This window comes from Mastigoproctus giganteus, chromosome 7 (assembly GCF_048544385.1).
Source record: "Mastigoproctus giganteus isolate SK-2022 chromosome 7, ASM4854438v1, whole genome shotgun sequence".
NCBI classification, from domain to species: Eukaryota; Metazoa; Arthropoda; class Arachnida; order Uropygi; family Thelyphonidae; genus Mastigoproctus; species Mastigoproctus giganteus.
In genome coordinates, this window is record NC_143581.1 from 34,550,632 (window position 1) to 34,569,357 (window position 18,726).

Below are 18,726 nucleotides of genomic sequence, written 5' to 3' on the forward strand. Positions count from 1 at the left end.
GGAGTGAAACTTGGTGACCAAGAAGAACAATGGGCTCCACATAAAGTTTGTTGAACCTGTGTTGAAGCATCGCGATTAAAAAATGATAAAAATAAGGCTGTGCTATTTGCAATTTCCATGATTTGGCGGAAGCCTACAAACCACTGTGATCAGTCTGATGACTGTTACTTTTGCTTTGTAGAGGGATACAATGCAAAGAGTAAGAAGAGCATTGTATATCCTAACATTCCATTTGCCGTTGGACCAGTCCCACATGGAAATAACCTGTCGATTCCATGCCCTGCACTTATATTGGAGAATGTAACAACAGAGAGTGCTGAAAGTGAAGCTGCTGAAGTCTACACGCCTGGGGACATTGAGCCCAGCCCTCGACTGTTTTCACAGCATGAACTCAATGATCTGGTAAGAGATTTAAATTTATCAAAGCAATGTGCAGAACTCCTTTGTTCCATACTTAAGTAAAAAATCTTCTATCACATGGGACGTTGCTCTCATGCTACAGATACAGAGAACTAGTCCCCTACTTTTCTGAGGACGATTCTATGGTTTTTTTCAGTAATATAAATGACTTAATTTAGGAATTACCGGTAATTACAATATGTGTAATTAATTCCTAAGTGGAGCCTTTTTATTGACTCATCAAAGAGGAGACTCAAAGGTGTGTTGCTCCACAATGGAAATACATATGGGTGAATTCCATTAGCTCACTCTGTGCATTTGAAAGAAACATATGGGAACTTGAAGAAGTTGTTGACAAATATTAAGTATGAAGAACATGATTGGTTGGTCAGTGCTAACTTTTACCTGATAAGCAGAGGCATTTTTGTGTGAGTGGGTCGGTCGTGCAAGGAGTAAGTACTGGGATATCAAGGTATGGCCAAAGAGGGGCAGTTTGTTGCCTAGATCAAAGAACGTAGTTCATAAACTACTGGTAGACCCCCAAAACTCTCCTCCTTTCACCCTTGCACATCAAACTGGGTTTGATGTGCAAGGGTGAAACTTTAAACAGGCACCTCAGGAAGGTGCCTGTTTCAATTACCTTTGTACTAAATTCCATTGATCACCCAAGAGAAGCTAAAACTGTATTTTTTTGGACCTCAAATTCGCAATGAGGGGTCGAGATTTTTAGGGAACTATGAATAAAAGAGAAAAACAGGTATGGATTAGCTTCCGGTCTGTTGATCAGAACCTCTTAGGGAACAACAAGGATCCAAACTACAAGAATATAGTTGAAAATATGCTGGAAAACTTCCAAGAAGCAGGGCTGCAACATGAGTATCAAGCTACGTTTTTTACACTCCCACATCGACTACTTCCCAGAAAATATAGGAAGCGTTAGTGAAGAACAGGGTGAGAAGTTTCACAAGGACATTAAAGACGTGGAGATGAGGTACCAGGGGGGGAGATGTTGATGTAAAATAAAAGATTACGTTTGTGGAATTGATGGGAACTGGGCGTTGTAACGACAGAACAGGACTAAGTGCCTTACTACAGGACGTACTCTAAAATTAATGCGCACAATGTACATAAAATGATTATGCTCCAGGCTAATCACAGTAATGAAAGCGAGCCTGTGTGCGAGACTACCGTATGCAAAGGTATCTCCAGTACAGCTATTCCTCGATATTACTAGAATTATGGGATCAGGAAGGCATAAAACGCAGCCGAGGCAGGACGAGTGTGCTATACGTGCCATACCTATGCAAGAATCGTGGAGGCCAAAATCCGGGAAGTGATGCTGCGACGGTCAACTGAACTCTAGCAGAGCACTATGGAGGGTCACTGGGCACGGGGAACGCCGAGAAAAGACCCTTCGACAATTAAGTGTATTGTGCTCGAGAAATTCCATGAAAATTTTAAATGTTTCAATCGTTATTCAGTTCCAAAATCAATTGAAAACCATATAAATTATAATAGGGCGATTTATTAGAATTAAGACAGCTAAAATAAAATAACTGCTAATATGAATTTAAAATCGATTATAACAGAGATTGAAACGTTAATCTGCAGAGTTGCTTTTCCGGGATATTAACTCAGAAATTAGTGTGAAACTTGTAGGATGAACTAAAAAAATAAATTGCCAATAGAAGAGATGTGCCATTAATTTATTTTGTAAAATTTATCGAAGACTAAATAGCTCTCAGTTCGCTAAACTAAAATTCAGTGATTTATTTTAGTTTAATTTGATTATTAGCAAAACCTTTCATTACAGTGCATTTGATGGATGGATCCGGGTGGGATGGGGGAAATGACTACACCCAAGACAATAAGCCTATCGTGAACCCTTGAAAGTGTAAATTTCCATAAGTATTATTTGGCTGGTGTGCTCATTGCTAAATAAAAAAACTCGAATTTGAGGCAGGGGGTGTGCATGAGAAATCTCGCCCGAGACAGACTAACTCCCACGTAATGAAATTATCCCAAAAAAATCTCTACCAGTTACCAATAGTCAAGAAACATCATCGGTCTGCGCAGTGAATCAAACCCAGTCCACTTCTGCTCGATGGAAGAGCAGCCATGCTATCCACTGCGCTGAATACGAGGGCACAAAGGCAATTACAGTGACAGTTAGCAAATCTCAGGAGTCGTCATTCGATAAAGTTGACCATGAACAAATCCACTCGTGGACTTTATGATCAATTTTGTTTCTTTTTCTAGAGGAACGTCAAATAAATAAATTTTCTGTTGGTTTCAAAGTTATGCTTAACAGATGACTTTTAATTGAGAATGCATTACTCTGAATTATTTCTTAATTACTCTCTTAATAGATTAATAATAATTACTCACTTTTAATTTGGTAATAAAATATTAAATATTATAACATTATTATGTAAAATTATAAAATAAATCATTATAAAATTCGTCTAATTTCAAATATATTTTAGAATGTCCCATTAAGTCCTACGAGTTAGTACTAATTTAGATGTTTAAGAATTAACTCCTAACATTCCAGGCGAAAAACTATAATCCATTTTTAAAAAATACTATTTAAATGGAAATATTCTCTCCTTACTGTCAAATATTTGGCAGATACAAGGAATAGGATGCCGAAGAACGTTGAAGACTTGCTTACTAATGGAAACAGATCTTCTACTAGCCGCATCTAATAAGCAGCTTTACTTACTAGCTGCGGCACATCATTGATCAAATAATTAGATCTTACATAAGCTAGACATTGATATATTTTTTTCTTATTTTTTCTTATTCAGGTATCATATATATTTTTCTTATTTTGTATTCTAATGAATAAAGAAAGATACCATGTTTGTGTCTACGAGTGCGACATTTACCTTCCCTAAGTAAGAAATTTTCCAAAGCGCGATTGTGATTCACGTGTCCTCCAGAGGATTGAGTATTTTCATAATTTATAATAGACCAGAATGTGTCTTGCGGCTTATACGTATGGACTACATTTAATTCTCCGTAAAGTTCATGCACCTAAGACCGGATTTCCTGGGTCATAAAAACAGACAACCGTATCCTAGCGAGATTAACTACAGACATCAGGCTCAGCAGAGCGCCATAGGTCACACCGGGAGTCTTAATAGGAATGACCTAATATGCGCAGATGCTTAAAGAGGGGGGAAAAAATTCTTGTTGTAAATATGGCCTACAAAACTTCTTTTACTTTATGCTGTTGAGCCGAGTTAAATGACGAGTAATTGATTTAGTTATTACAAGTTAATCAGACCGCCATTATTGCCTTAACTGCGTACCCTATTATCATTACCAGACTTTAAACCCCCCCCCCCTTCATCATTGCGTTTCCGATAGTTTGCCTATGTAACCTAGTTTTTAAAGAAGGGAGCCTCTCTACAATATTCTCCATTTTGAAAATTAAGGTAACATTAAAATATCCGGGTATTGTTTGCTAAACAGCTTTGAAAAGAATAATAAATCATTAGTTTATAAAGGACAACTACGCTTAATAAAAACATTGCGAATAAAATGAAAAAAAAAAAAATAATAATAAATAAAAAATAATAATAATAAAATTTACTTGATACTGCATAATGATAGGATTTTTTTTTTTTTTTATGCAGCATCCTTTCTTTAAATTCTGATAAACAGGTTGCCCACCATCCTGGGAAATACTTGGGAATAATAAAGAAAGATGTTTAAAATCTTGCATTAAACTTAAACATCGGTCTCTTATTGTACTTTTAATCGAAGGAAGAAGCACCACCGTGATTTTTCTGGTATTGTTCTGGACTAGTATGACAGTGTAGAGGAGGAGCTTTCGGATGAGTCGACATTAGCAACACGTGTTACTATTAATTTTTGCGGGTTATGTCGATTGAACATCGACAGCAACATATACCGAAGGAAAGTTAGAGATACGTGGTTACCTCTGTTTTTCAAGTAACTTAACCCATTCGTTCATTTATGGATGCCACCTATTTAAAAAAAAAAAAAAAAAAAAGTTAAAGAATAATAAATATTTTCCGATTATGTACAATGAACGAAACGAACATATACGAAATGGGGGGGGGGGGTGCAGAATAATCACTAATACTAGGCCGAAGATACCGAAGATCATATTAGACCATGACAAGAAAACTTAGTTTCGAGACAAATATATTTGCTTAAAAACTCTCAGTTAAAACTTATATCAAAAGAAACTTTAAAGATTAATTATTTCACAAGAATGAAGACAATTTAATTAATGTAAACGATGTATTACATTTCAGGTGCGTTAGCAAATAGTAATATTTCATAATTTATAAAAAAAAAAAAAAAAAAAGAAAAGCAACCACTACTTGTATGTGCAAATCAATAACATTTCGTTTCTGCGCAATATAGCCCATTCATTCCTCCAATCAGCGCATAAATAACAAACATAATATCCATTGCTTCAGCTACAATATACAATACAGTATATGGATAGCTAGCCTATGTGATATGTATGGAAAAAAGAAGAAAATAAATAATAAGTGCAGATTTCTGTTGGCCTCATTTTAATGAAATTTGGATGGCTTGGCAAATCTTTGTGATAGAGCCAAACGAATTTTTAAAAATCATAAACATTTTTATGAAAATCCATGTACTAGTAGTCGAGTTGTTACATGCGGACTGACATGGTCAAGACAATGGGCGCTTTGCGTATATATATATATTTGAAGATAATTATGTTAACGCGCCAAAAAAGTCACATTGCTGGATATTATGCAGTCTACTAACAGTTATATTATTATTATGTTCTTGTTTATATTCCGGCACGACCACCAGGTCAGTGGAGTTTACAATAAATTAATCAATACAAATGTTAATTGTATTTAGCAGTCACGGGCTTGAACCCCGTTCCACTCAAAGGCGTGCACTATTTCACTCGTGCTCCTGATCACTCGGCTAATTCAAAGTGAAGTGGACAAGAAGTATGACGCATTATTAGGTAATTAGTAACGATTTGTTTTTAGGCGCATTAGCGTAGAGTGGTGGCCACATGAATTGCATTACACTCTTAAAGTTTAATATTTTCTTAATAACTCCCTCTGTAAATAAAGTTATGTCATCTCAAAAAACTATTACATCGTCCTGTAAAACAAGTGTGATATTGCATCATCTTAAAAAAAGCATTCATCTGTTGCCCCCTGTCTTAACTTCCTATTCGGTAGCGGTATGGCATATACTCAAGTTAACTCCAAGGAAGAAAACCGTAATTACTGCTCTTGATGGGGAGGTCTTTTCTGAACATGGTTAATAGTTTTTCAGTAATTTATTTTCATATTAATAAAATGCATAATCATTTTACTATTTGAGGCTATAACGGTAATTATTTCAAGTGCACTATTGTTTTGTGAGAAAACCTATAGCGATGCAATGTGTGCCGGCCACTGTAAAGCGCCTGTTGTCTTCAGCATGCCCATACGTTCATCCACATTTGATAACTCTGCTTCCAGTGAATGGATTTTCATGAAATTTTATATATCGCGCTTTCAAAAAGATTTGTCGGGTCATCCCAAATTTCACAAATAGAAATTCAGAAATTATTATTTCCGGATTTCCATAACTCTGCTTCTGCAGATGTATTTTCATGAAATTCTTGGTGGATGGATTTTTATGAAATTCTTCATTTGGCCCTTTTAGAATGAGATGTACTATTAATAGTGGCAAATAATGCACGAAAGAAAGCTTATACAGCATCAGCGAAAAAAAAAAAAAAAAAAACCCTCTAACAGTTTGCCTAGATAATTGATAATTTCCATAAAAGAAATTACCAATAAACAGATAACCAATAAACTGCCTTGTAGCACATTGATTACCAATCACCATCCTTCCCACACCAGGTGGAAAAGGCCCGGATTCTAATCCTTTCAATGATGCGAGGAACGTATGGGCTCTTTTCACTCCGTGGCTAAGTTAGTTGGTCTCAGGCGTGAATAGCACGATTTCCCTCCACCCGGAAACTCGGAGTTTTTCGTCCCGAAAAACAGTCAGATCGACCAGAGAATACGCGATTGACGGACATAATAGACATGAACAGATGAATTAGTTTTCGAGTTGCCCTCAGTGTCACTTTTATACCATGGTGGGGGAAAAACATAAGTGGAAGGAGAGCCAATTATAACCGCTGTGCTATCTGCAAGGGTTTTTGTCTTGTTTGTTTTTTTAATAAAGACTAATACTAAATAAACCTGGCTTATTTATTATCAGTTTTCTTTTATACTAACTAATACTGTACAGTACTGTAATAATATTGTACTTACTATTACTAATACAGTACTTCCCATCGAGACAGCGGAACTTTGATGCGCTTTTTCATACCTTGGTCGAGGTTAGTCGGCTCTGCCTCTCTCCCCGATATTCTGGTATTTCCTCCCGCAAGGCAATCGAATGAAGAAAGACATCAGACATGCTGTCTTGATGCCTTTCTTCGGCTAAATTCTAAATAACCTAATCCTGCATCAAAATTTGCCCTTATCCACTCAGCTTCTAAGAAGGAGACAGATCTCTACCATCAAGTTATTGTTTTATTATTCTTACCTCAATTCTTTTCATTGTAAAGAAAAATCCATTAACCATCAGCTTTTAAACTATTATGATAGTGCAAAATTCCATATGATTAACGATTTTCAACGTGGATTCCATCAATATCAAAATACAGGTGATATCTTAGTTTCAATCGAATGTGGACAAATTCCACAGAAAATCTAAAGAAATTCAAGCAGTTTATATATAGTTGTTTCTAAGATTTATGTTAGGGTTTTGGCGTCTAAACAAGCTTCCGACTTGCATCTGCTTTAATTTTAACATTTAGATAGGCAGTTTTTTTCTCTGCTTTAACCGCTCACAACATGTGATGGTAGATGATTCTTTGACATCTGATTTCTCAATGTTGAAATACCTCATGGTTCTGTTTTACATCTGCTAATTTTTTATTGACTGAAAATCGAATCCATAGTTTTGCTGATTATAGTACGCTCTATTCCACTTTTCAATTTAGGAAGCTTTTCTTTTTACAAACAACCACAAGTATTCGAATATCTGCTCCTTCTAAAAACCACTCATTATTCTACAATTATCCCTTCTACTGATTCCTCAAAACAGCCTTCCTCAATATGTACTTGAAAATTACAAATTATAACCTACAGAAATTCAAGTCCCATGTCAAGTTTTTCTGAACCCAATTCACAGGCCTAGAGTAGTATAAATTCCAGTAACATTCGAATTTGAGAAGAATTTACTTTTAATGTATAACCAGATTCTAAGAACGTTTCATATGTGGGACCACTATAAAAATAAGTAAAATAAAAAAAAAATGAGAATTAAAAAACGAAACTAATAGGCTGCTAGTTAAGAAAGATAAATTACAATATTTGCATACGGGCTTTGCCTTAAATTTATTGAAAACCAATTCTTAAATGTCAGTTTACAACGTATGAAGGCTTCCAGCTTCTTAACTAAACTAATGATAATTTGTCTGTATAAAAATGCTTTCTTTCAAAGTAGCTTCCTCCAGTGAATACACCAAGTACAGGAGGCCATTTATTACAGAGGTGTCCATGAAGCGATAACACTAACCGTAGAAGTAACTGTAAAGATAGTGGAGCCCTCTTGTGAAGAAAGATAAAAGATTCTTTTAGAGATGACTGTAGCTAGTCTTCAGACAGTGAAGCACCAGAGCAATTCCTGTAGCGTGAGAGAGTGAGCTGACAACTGGAACACGTTTCATTAGTGCAAACTTTTGTTTCCTTTACTTTGGAAAATGGCCAGATTTTTATCAAAAGAGATAATCAATAAAAATGCTAGTTGTTTAAAACAAAATTTAAAAAAATATATTTACCGTATATATATATTTTTTCGAAAAGTATACGAGATGCTATCCAAAAGAGTGTCTGGACTGATTATTAAAAACAAGTTAGGCGCGTGTGATTTTTTTTCCCCTGTTTTTCTTACTGACAGAAGCGAAAATTAAATAACTGTAAAACTTTTCACCAATTAATTAACGAATTAATAATATATAAAAAGTAATTGTTTTTACCGCAAGGATCTCACACAACACAACTTTTTGTAATATTTATTTTCTTCAGGACGTTAGTACAAATTGAAATGCAACAGATATTTCCAGACCTGTTATTAATAGCATAAAACAAACGGTAATAATTCATTACTTATATATTTTATATAAATATATGAACAATCAAGTATTTATAAATGTTTATTATATATTTAAAAATATATACATGTATATATTTTTAAACTCAGTGTCACTTCGGAAGATTTAGAATTAGCTTTAAAAATTAGAAATAGATAAAATAAACATGGAATTAATTAAATATGCTGGAAATAATTTTAAATTAAAATTCTAACTCTAGTTAAGCAAATTTGGAGATAAGAGAAATACCAAAAGGAATGGAAAAAAGGCATTTGTAATTTCTATATACAAAAGAGGAGATAGGGTATAGAGGAATAAGTCCTTTGGATTTTAGTGTCTGCATGTAAAATTTTTGCAAGTATTTTAAAAGGAAAATTAAATAAGATAATAGAAAATAAATTATTAGAATAACAGAATGGATTTCGAAAATAGAAGGCTTTGTACTGTTCCTGTATATTTGATAAACTGTTAAATGAGAAAAGAAGGGAATTTCAAAAATAAACACATACAGCATTTATAGAAAAGGATGGATGAGAAAGCATTCGATAAACTAAATCGGAATATCGTAATGAAGATCCTGCAAAAAAATAATTATACCCAACCACCTGATTAAGTTAATTCAAGAAATCTGCAGTAATAATGAAATAACAGTAAATATTTCATTATTAACTGTAAATGGAAAAGAAAAAAGAAATTTGGAATAAACATCAATGATTCAACAAAAATATAAACATTACTTTCTGCTGAAGATCAAGCCATAATGTCAGGAAAATATGACTTACAACAACCTTTAAAAAATTTAGAGGAGGTAACAAAAATATATACAAAAAAATATATAAAAATACTTTAAAACCTCTATTACTATAAAGAAGTGAAACATGGATAATAAAAAAAAAAAACACGAGAACAGGATTCAGAATGCATAAGTTTGTTTATTAATATATATTAAGTTTGTTTTCTTTGCACCAAAACAGGCAAGGCAATGAGGCGTCAGAAAATTCTGTCTAAACTGCTTGTATTCTGTTGGCCTTGTTCTTCTGGATGAAACTCTGAAGATTCCGGGAATAAAACCCCGCAGTCTTGTCCAAGACGGACTAACTCGGTCATGGTATGAAAAGAGCTCATAAAATTTACTCTCCTCTTGTTGAGATCAGAATCCAGGCGTTTTCTACACGGTGTGGAGGGCAACGATAATAAATAGTGCTACCCGCGAGTAATTCAAACATTAGAATTAGAGAATTATTTTAAATAAACAGTAGTCGGAGTTTTTGACGAAACTCAGTATCTCTATAGCCGGGTTTAACCGAGTATTTCCTATATTCGGTTGGCATTTTTTTTTTTTCTGGATTTAAGTGGAGGGATAGAAATCAGCCCATTTCATATTTTTGTAATGCTTAACGACACGAAAGTAAGAATAACAATGGGTGAGAGGTTCCACTGTAGAAGGGATAATCACCAGATTGAAATCTGAAGTACTTAACGGATAGCTAACATTGACTATATACTTTGAAAGGTTATTGGTGCAGAAAAGATCAAAAGTGTTACGTGTGTAGTCAGGACTGTCTGGTATTCTAGTAGGTTAACTAACAATTTATGTGAAGCCATTAGTAATAGCAAATGCTATCGTATTTCTATCGATGGGTCAGTGCAACTGCAAAATTGAAGCTAGATGGAATGTTGAACTGTAAAATCACCAAGGAAAATTATTTTACTATTAGGAAAGTTAGATTGGAAGAGGTTTACTTTCAAAGAAAGAAAGTCAGAAAGCTCTGAGTGAACCGTACTGTCGGGGGGGGGGGGGAGCGCGCGTGCAGAGGCAAGCAAAAAGAGAAGATTCCAGATTGTGAACAGTCCGAAAAGGAATATCAGTCAGTGGTTATATGTACAAGTACCACCTTTAAAGCTAAAGGAATCAGAACGAATAATTAAGGCAAGATGAGTAGTGGTTGAGATAACCTGTAACTGATTGTCAAAAAGATTAAATAGTATTCTCATTCTAACATTTGCAATTCCTCGCGGTTAGCACTGTTTATTATCGTTGCCCCTCCACAAAGTATAGAAAAACGCCTGGGTTCTGATCCAATCAAGAGGAGAGAAAATTTTATCGGCTCTTTTCATACCATAACCAAGTTAGTCCGTGTCGGGCTTGGCAGACTGTAGATGGAAATCGATGTTATTGAGATCACGCATATTAGTGAAACGAATTAGGAAGTTTTTGCGAGGTTTACAGTTCTTTTCGCGAATAAGTTTGTTCCATTACGTTGACTATTCATGAATTCACACAACTTCTTTAGAAAATGCGCCGAGGCAACCAAACGCCATAGGGCCTTAGTTTGTCGTGTTTGTAAATTGCGTATGTTCTACTGTTAGTTTTTTTTTTTTTTTTTTTCGGGATGAAAATTGGAATTTCGGAGAGAAAAGCTGTACATTTCTTGCATAAGACCAGGCGAGAATTACATAGGCCTGCGTATTATTTCTAAATTCGTAGGAAGGAAACATTAAAATCACCACGAATAACGGCAGTGACAGTGGAGGAATTTGGTTCAGTAACTAGCTGGTCACATGTTGGACAGTTGATTTGCTAATGAGGGGATTAGATGATATCGGGGGGGACACATTGCAACTAATAGTAACGCATATTTAATAGTAACGTATAGGCTCAAAGTCCTATGCTTGAAAGGATCCAGATATAACAGCGAGACGAGGGGGGGGGGAAGAGGGAAACTGTTTGGCTCGCTATCTGCACAGCTCTCGTAGAACTTCCGCTAATATGCACCCAGAAACAGTAAATCATTAACTACATCACTGCATTTAGAATCTTCACTGTCATTTTCTGTGAATAGCATATAAATTGATGTTAATAACTTTAAACGTGCTACAAGCATAAACTGCATAGTCTTATCTATTTATATAAAACACTACTAACACATTTTAGTTTGTAAAACACAAAAAAGAAAGCAAAAACTTGATATAGTTGATGCCAAGACACTATAGAGAAGAGATAAAGTTAAGTATTTTGATTAACTATCCATGAGTGCTAGTTTCGGTGTAAGTGCTCTGTAGTATTCTGCGCACGTCTCTGTCTGTCCGTCTCTTTGTCTGAGTCTCTCTCTCTCTATTTCTCGTTCATAGTCGCCTTACGATATTTCATTTCTAAAGATTGAAAGAGTTTTAATGCCGCGGCCTGTGTGCGTGGAATTGTAAGATAGCTCTTTGTCTCTTGGATATGGTGATCAATCATCAGTAAAGTTGACAGTGATGCCCATCGAGTGTTGATGGGAGAAGCGCTCGAAGAGAAAATGAAGCTTTGAAAGCCTTTGTCCCAGCTATTCACCCTTTCCACAAGAATAAGCTATACAAAGGCATTTGAAAAAGTTTCTCATTCTGGTTAGTCACCCTATAATACTTTATATTATTCACATCTGTTGATGAATTAGAGTAAGTGGAATATGCTTGCATTATAACCAACGTATCCTCCTTTTATGAAGAGGAATTCAATGTATTTATGAAATGTGGGAATTCTGCAAGTGTCATATTAATTTAAGTGTTTGGAATAGCTCGTTACTCTGTATACCTACTTTTTTAATGAACCCCAGAGCTGAGTTAAGGTCTGCAATGTATCTGGGTTCCATAAAACTTGGGATGAAGGTAAATTACCACTACTTTTTAAAAATGTAATTTTATTATTTAACATTGAACGTTGCTTTTTAGATAAAATAATAATTTTCTTTTCTGTATTTTCTCCCTAGAATTTTCTAAAGGACCTTTTGAAGGAAGCCAGAAAAGAAAACTTTGATGAAGACAAGCTGATTGAATACACAGACACATTGGTAAATTTTATGTTTAATGTTTATTTTTTTCAGATTGTTTATTTCTATAATTTTTGTATGCAGACTATTTTGCTGAATTCCAAAAACTTGCTGACGAGAGAAGGCATTAGGATAATGGATTTTTTGTGCCATGCTAATGATCCCACTTAACACATATTTAAAAAAAATATATGAGCATAACTTTCTGGCGTTTTTGACGTCTTACTTAGAAAGGTAGTTGGTGTTTTGTTATCGTTGTAACGTGCTTCATAAAAACGCGCATTGATTCTGTATCATGAGCATTTCTTTTTAAGTTCAAGTAACATTGAGTAGCAGATTGTAAATGAATGGAAACTCTGTATATCTTAGACACTGAAATAGAGCGAATCATTTGCCCTGATTGGCCGTATCGGAAGTAATACTGGAGTCTGATGATAAATTCATTTGCGAGTTTTATCAGACTAAATCATTTATGAATTTATCTCTTTCTGATGAAAACTAGAGCTAGTGAATAAAAAGATAGCACAGTTTATGCTTATGCACTTGGAAATGAGCAGATAAATTAAATCTTGGTGCTTTCATTAGTCGGATTATTATTTTTTTGTCTCACTTTTAATTTCACTGCTTGATATGGGTCTTTTCCAGTTTCTTACAGTTTCGATTATTTTTACATATGCATAATTTAGTTTAATTGGATTTGTTTGTGAAAACTTTCTGAAACTTGTGCTAATTAGAAATCTTATAGCTCCGAGTTAGGTTTGTTTTCGAATGTGATAAGTCTCTCCATTTGAATGCCATCCCGTTTTCAATTAACTTCTAAAATTGGTTTGTATCGCATAAAGAATGTATCTACAGTCCTTTTACAGTCAAAATTTAAATTTGTTCATCGTCATCATAGACGTGCCTTGGTCCAAAAAGAAATCCTTATTAATCACAATTAATGTCGCAGCTCTTCGCACAGATTGAACTTCTCCGCTATTTCTACTCAAAGTTAATGTAGCTAGTTTCTTCAGTAAAATGAAAGGAGGATATTTAATTTTCTCGTTTTATTTAAAATACGATAAAAATTTCGTTTGATCTCGTTAGCAAAAATAAATTTGATCCTTTATAATATATACAAGATTATATTGCCATTAAAACGAGAAAGTTTAATTGAGGTAAAAGTAAGGCTCATTAAGAGATCACAATTTTTTAAAGCCTCTCTCTTTATTTCAGTTTACGAAACGCGGTTATTTCTCATCCCTATAAGTAACCAGCTGTAACGGAGCGCAAATTAGTTGTGATTGGTATACTCAGTTAATCTAGACACAGTTCAGCATCATAATGCCATAATTTTTGCTAATGAGAAACTTGAATTAGTAACGTGAAATTTCTAGTGCTTGCTATGGCAACACATTAAACATGTCCTTTTAAAAACGGAACACACACAAAGAAAGAGAGAATCTTTATTCTCTATAGTGTATCGACACCACACTGAAAATAAAGTTTGTATATATATATATATATATATATGATAATATTTACAAATTCTTATGAATGACATTCTTCTGGAACATTATGGTGTTCTTAATGATATTACGAATTACTAGTATATTGCCTAATTTAACAGTACAGGTATCCATCACTGAAACACTCTTCAAACTTTTCATTACAAATTGATTTTAACTTGCTTTACTGATGCTTAAGGATTCTGTATGTCCCTTATACTCTAACAGTATTTAAATTGCTTCACTATTTGAGATTTACATCATTTTTTGATCAATAGTGTACTTGAAATATCGACTTGTTGAACCTGTTTTATTGATTTTCTGTACAAAAAGTATAAACAAATAAAGAAAACTTAAATTCAAAAATGGAGACAATTCAGCTCAGTATTTGATGCGGTTCCAAGTTAAAATCTCTGCCCAGCCCTGATATATTACGGGTAGCAAGAAGATACCCGAAAAAAGTGTCCACGGTAAGACTCCCCTCAATTGCTGATAAAGAATGCCCAGCAGAAAAAATGCCTAGAGAGAGAGATATAGCAACTCGCCCGTGATAAAAATAATTTGGATTTTTTTTTTTTACTGCTACATGATTTTATTTCTTAGCAGATATTAGAGAAATAAAATCATCCGAAAAATGTAATTGAAATCAACAAGGGGATAGGGCTGAAACAAAATTTTCACTGCCCCCCCAGGTAACATCCTTCTCTGTCCTTCTAAGTTCATATATATATATCCTCAGTGATCACTGAATTTTGACTACCTACCTAATACCCTTTTGGGCCACCGTTCTCATGGATAACAGCCACTTATAAATATTTGTATTGACGATTTATTGTAAACTCTACTGACTTGGTTGTCGTGCCGGAGTATAAACAGAAAATTTAATTTTAAAATTTAACTTATTCGTCTAGATATTGACTCCACCAGATCTCTGAAGAAATCTGTAGCCATGCTGCCTGTAAGGATTTCCACAGTGTCAAAATAGATGACGTACCATGTCTATACGCCTCACATCCAGTTCCAAAACATTCCACAAGTGTTCAATTTGATTGAGCTCAGGCCAATCAAGATGGGAAATATCTTCACAGTGTTCCTCGAACCACTCGTGCACACTGCAGACCCGACGACACGGCGCATTATCATTTTGGAAGATCCTGTTTCTGTCCGGAAGAAATGCAACATGACAGGATGCACGTGGTCTCCTAAGAGTTGACGGTAGACTTCGCCAGTAAAACGTTGGTCCATACACACCAGGGGTCCTATAGTTCTTGCCAGAAAAAAACGCGCCCCATATTAAGCAACCACCACAGCTTGTGTGGAGTGGCCACCATGTACAATGGGGTCATGGACTTGTGTTGCTTGCACCACACACTAAAGCATCCGTCCGCGTGTTGCACCAGATATTTGGACTTATCCAGCCAACGCACTCGTTTTCAGTCCTCCAGTGTATTGTTGACACCACAGCATTCGCCGTCGACGATGATCAGCGGTAATTGTTTGTTGTTTGGTTTTTAGGAGCATTAGCAACTAAGGCCATATTGCTCCGTGATATGCGGTAGTCATTCCCTGACCTTTCCGCATCCTCCGTATTTGGTGGTGACGGGCTCGAACCCCGGTCTAATCAAGAAGCGTGTGCTACGCACTGCTGCTCCTTCCCACCTGGCTACGGAGGCGCCTGATCAGCGGTGAGGAGAGGGTGTCTCTTTGATCGTCTGCTGTGGAACCCCATAAATCTGAGTGTGCGGCGCATCGTCATTTGAGATATTGTTCTTGCATTCATCATATTATATTGCAATCTGAAGTGTCGCACAGTGACCTGCCATTGAGTCCGTACAACATGCTGCACCCTTCGCTCACCACGAACATCCACCTTGTGTACCCTTTACAGTTCTGTCGGCTGGAAGTAGTTTGACAACGTCACCATTCTTTGTACAACTTAACCACAGTGGGCCGTTTCCGATATGGAAGCACCAGACGCATGAGCTTCGACAATCATGCCCTTTTGAAATTCCGCGATAGCTTTACTATGTCCCGTAACTGCTACTTTATCACTATTACTTGCACAAACAGATGCAAATTACCACTGCTGTAGCATACGAAGCTGTTGGGCTTTTTATACTGAGAGCTATGCGGCGCAGTGCATTACGGAAGGAGTGGTCATTTTTTTTTTTTTTTTTAGGAGCATCAGCGACTAAGTCACTAAGGCCATATTGCTCCTTGTATACTGTCTGTAAATTGCGTGTTTTTGTCGACGGAAAACCTGAGTTTCCGGGAGGGGGAGAGAGAGAGAGAGAGAGAGAGAGAGAGAGAGAGAGAGAGAGAGAGAGAGAGAGAGAGAGAGGAGAAAAAAAACATGCTGCCCTCGCGCCTGAGACCGACCAACTCATCTATGTTGTGAAAAATACCGCATGTCATCGACAGGACTCGAACTCGGGTCTTTTCTCTGCGGTGTTGGGAGGATAGCCATTCTACCCATGAAGACACCGGCGATTTAATCTGATTGAAGTGTTTAAGGCTTAGAATAGGTTGAGATGTGGTAGTTTTTTTGATAAAATATGTCTTTTTTGCAACTCAGAACAGAAAATGCAGACGAATATATATCAAAGAAATTTTTTTTCAGCAGTACAAATTTTCAAAAAACAATCCGTTTTTTTTTTTTTTTTTTTTTTTTTCCCCGCTTCGCTAACCACAAATTTTGGATTGCGCTGAAGTTGAATACAAAATTTATGCATTAATATGTGAAGAATAAGCTCTACCGGAAAAAATTCCAGTGTAAATATGACACCTTTTTAGTTGTTATGGTTTTTTTTTAATCGCTTTCCCGGTTACTGTGTTGTGCGAAGGAACCTATCTGGTCACGCGCTACCATGTTTTTGTAGTGATGCTAGCACGGGAACCTGACTAGTACTGACGCTAAGAAGCTCGGAATCATGTATTCTAGTGTGCAGTTGTTTATGGAACGAACTCTCCCACGTGATCTATAGCTTTCAATGTTGATTCGTAAATGAAGTATTTTTGAAAGATTATTTTTTATTATTTTGAATATACACGAACACATGGAAGGCGACTAGTAAATTTGAAATATTGGTATAATAATCCAGGCAAAATTAAAAAGAAAAAAAAATTTAAAGAAAATTGCCACTTGTCAGCTTCTGCTTTATCAAAGTTGTTACGACTGGGGGTAGAGTACCACCGCAGAGTTAATATCATCTAATGCTCCTAAAAACCAAATAACAAACAAACAGTTAATATCGAATATTCAAAATAAAAGTTAATATCGAATATTCAAAATAAAAGTTAAATCTTTGCAAACTAATAATAAACATCCTTGTTTGAAATCCCAACTAATGGGTTCCCCTCAGTACCGGTAAGGAGAACTAGATGAACTGAACTTTTAATTCTTTGGCAGTCTGAACTGTCGTATCGACCCTAGTTTCAGTTATCTATCTTTCAGTAACAAATGTTTGCAGCTTTGTAAGCTTGAGAACGGGCTACTTGTTTATATATTTCTATATCATATTATTTTATATTATTCGTTTACATTATTCCACTGAACCAAGTTAACAACCGCCTGAAGTTTGGATTGCACTTCAGTAAGCATCCCGTTTGTTTTTCATTCATGTGAGCATTTTTATCTATGTACTCATATTCTCGTGGACATTTTTCCTAGATTCAGATAGAATGTTTGTGCGGCGCCTCCGTAGCCAGATGGGCAGGAGCAGCAGTGCGTAGCACACGCTTCTTGATTAGACCGGGGTTCGTGCCCGTGACCACCAAATACGGAGGATGCGGAAAGGTCAGGGAATTACCCGGAGCAATATGGCCCTAGTTGCTAATGCTCCTAAAAACCAAATAACAAACAAACAATGTTTTTGCAAAGTACTCCTCTTCGATTTACCTCTCTCTTAATTCTTGTTGTCTTCATAAAACTACCCAACAAAGCCACTGTAGGTCCGGATGGTTTCCCACTCTTTATTATCAAAATTTTCAGCCCATATATAGTCAACCTTCTCCTTTTCAGACAAATCCTGCAATCTGGAATAGTTCCTTCAATTTGGAAAACCTACCATGTTAAGCCCATTCCAAAGATCAAGAAACCCAAATCTCCTAAAGACCTGCGACCAATATTCGTCAGTTGTTCTTTACTCAAAATTTTCGAAAAAGTAATTCAGCCAACAATTGCCCAGCATTGCTTTGCACACAGGCCCAAGTACCTGCATACCGTTCTACAAAGGAGATCGAAAACTACAAATCTTCTTGATAACCTCTTCAGAATTCAGCGCACCCTTAACAACAAATCACAGATTGATATCATATTCCTAGACATAAAATCGGCTTATGACAGAATACACCTCCCAGCTCTTTTTACCATTCTGAACCACTACTTCGGCCTGGCGGATACCTTACTTCAAATTTTGAAGTTTATTTTACTCCCTAGACATATGTCTGTGACCCACAATGACTTTCAAGTAACTATTGACGTCTCAAGAGGCATCCCGCAAGGAAGCGTACTGTCAGCTATCCTGTTTGCAGAGTTTTGGAGCCTTTCCTTGCTCAGAATCCGAACTTTGTCTCTTATGCCGACGATCTGAAGTTCTACGTGAGCTCAGATCATAATCATCTTGTATATGACAAAGACTTTTTGTCTTCATGCAATCATATATTTTGTACATTATTGTATATTTAATCCTGTAAAAGTCTCGGGTCGAGCACGCATGTACTCTTGTTTATTTTACATTGTGTTCTTCGCACCTCAGTCTGTAAATATTCATACCCTTCTGGCACAGAGCCGTTCCGGGGTGACCCAAGGTTTCTTGGTAAATAAACTGATTTT

General features: G+C 35.9%; 1 protein-coding gene across 1 annotated transcript in view; it reads left to right on the forward strand.

Moving 5' to 3' along the window:
• Cbp53E (Calbindin 53E) overlaps positions 1-18,726 on the forward strand; it is a 279,859-nt gene that overhangs the window by 229,983 nt on the left and 31,150 nt on the right. The window contains exon 6 of the mRNA XM_090377611.1: positions 12,346-12,426. Within this exon, the coding sequence (XP_090233737.1) occupies positions 12,346-12,426 (81 nt within the window). The remainder of the gene's footprint in view (positions 1-12,345; positions 12,427-18,726) is intronic.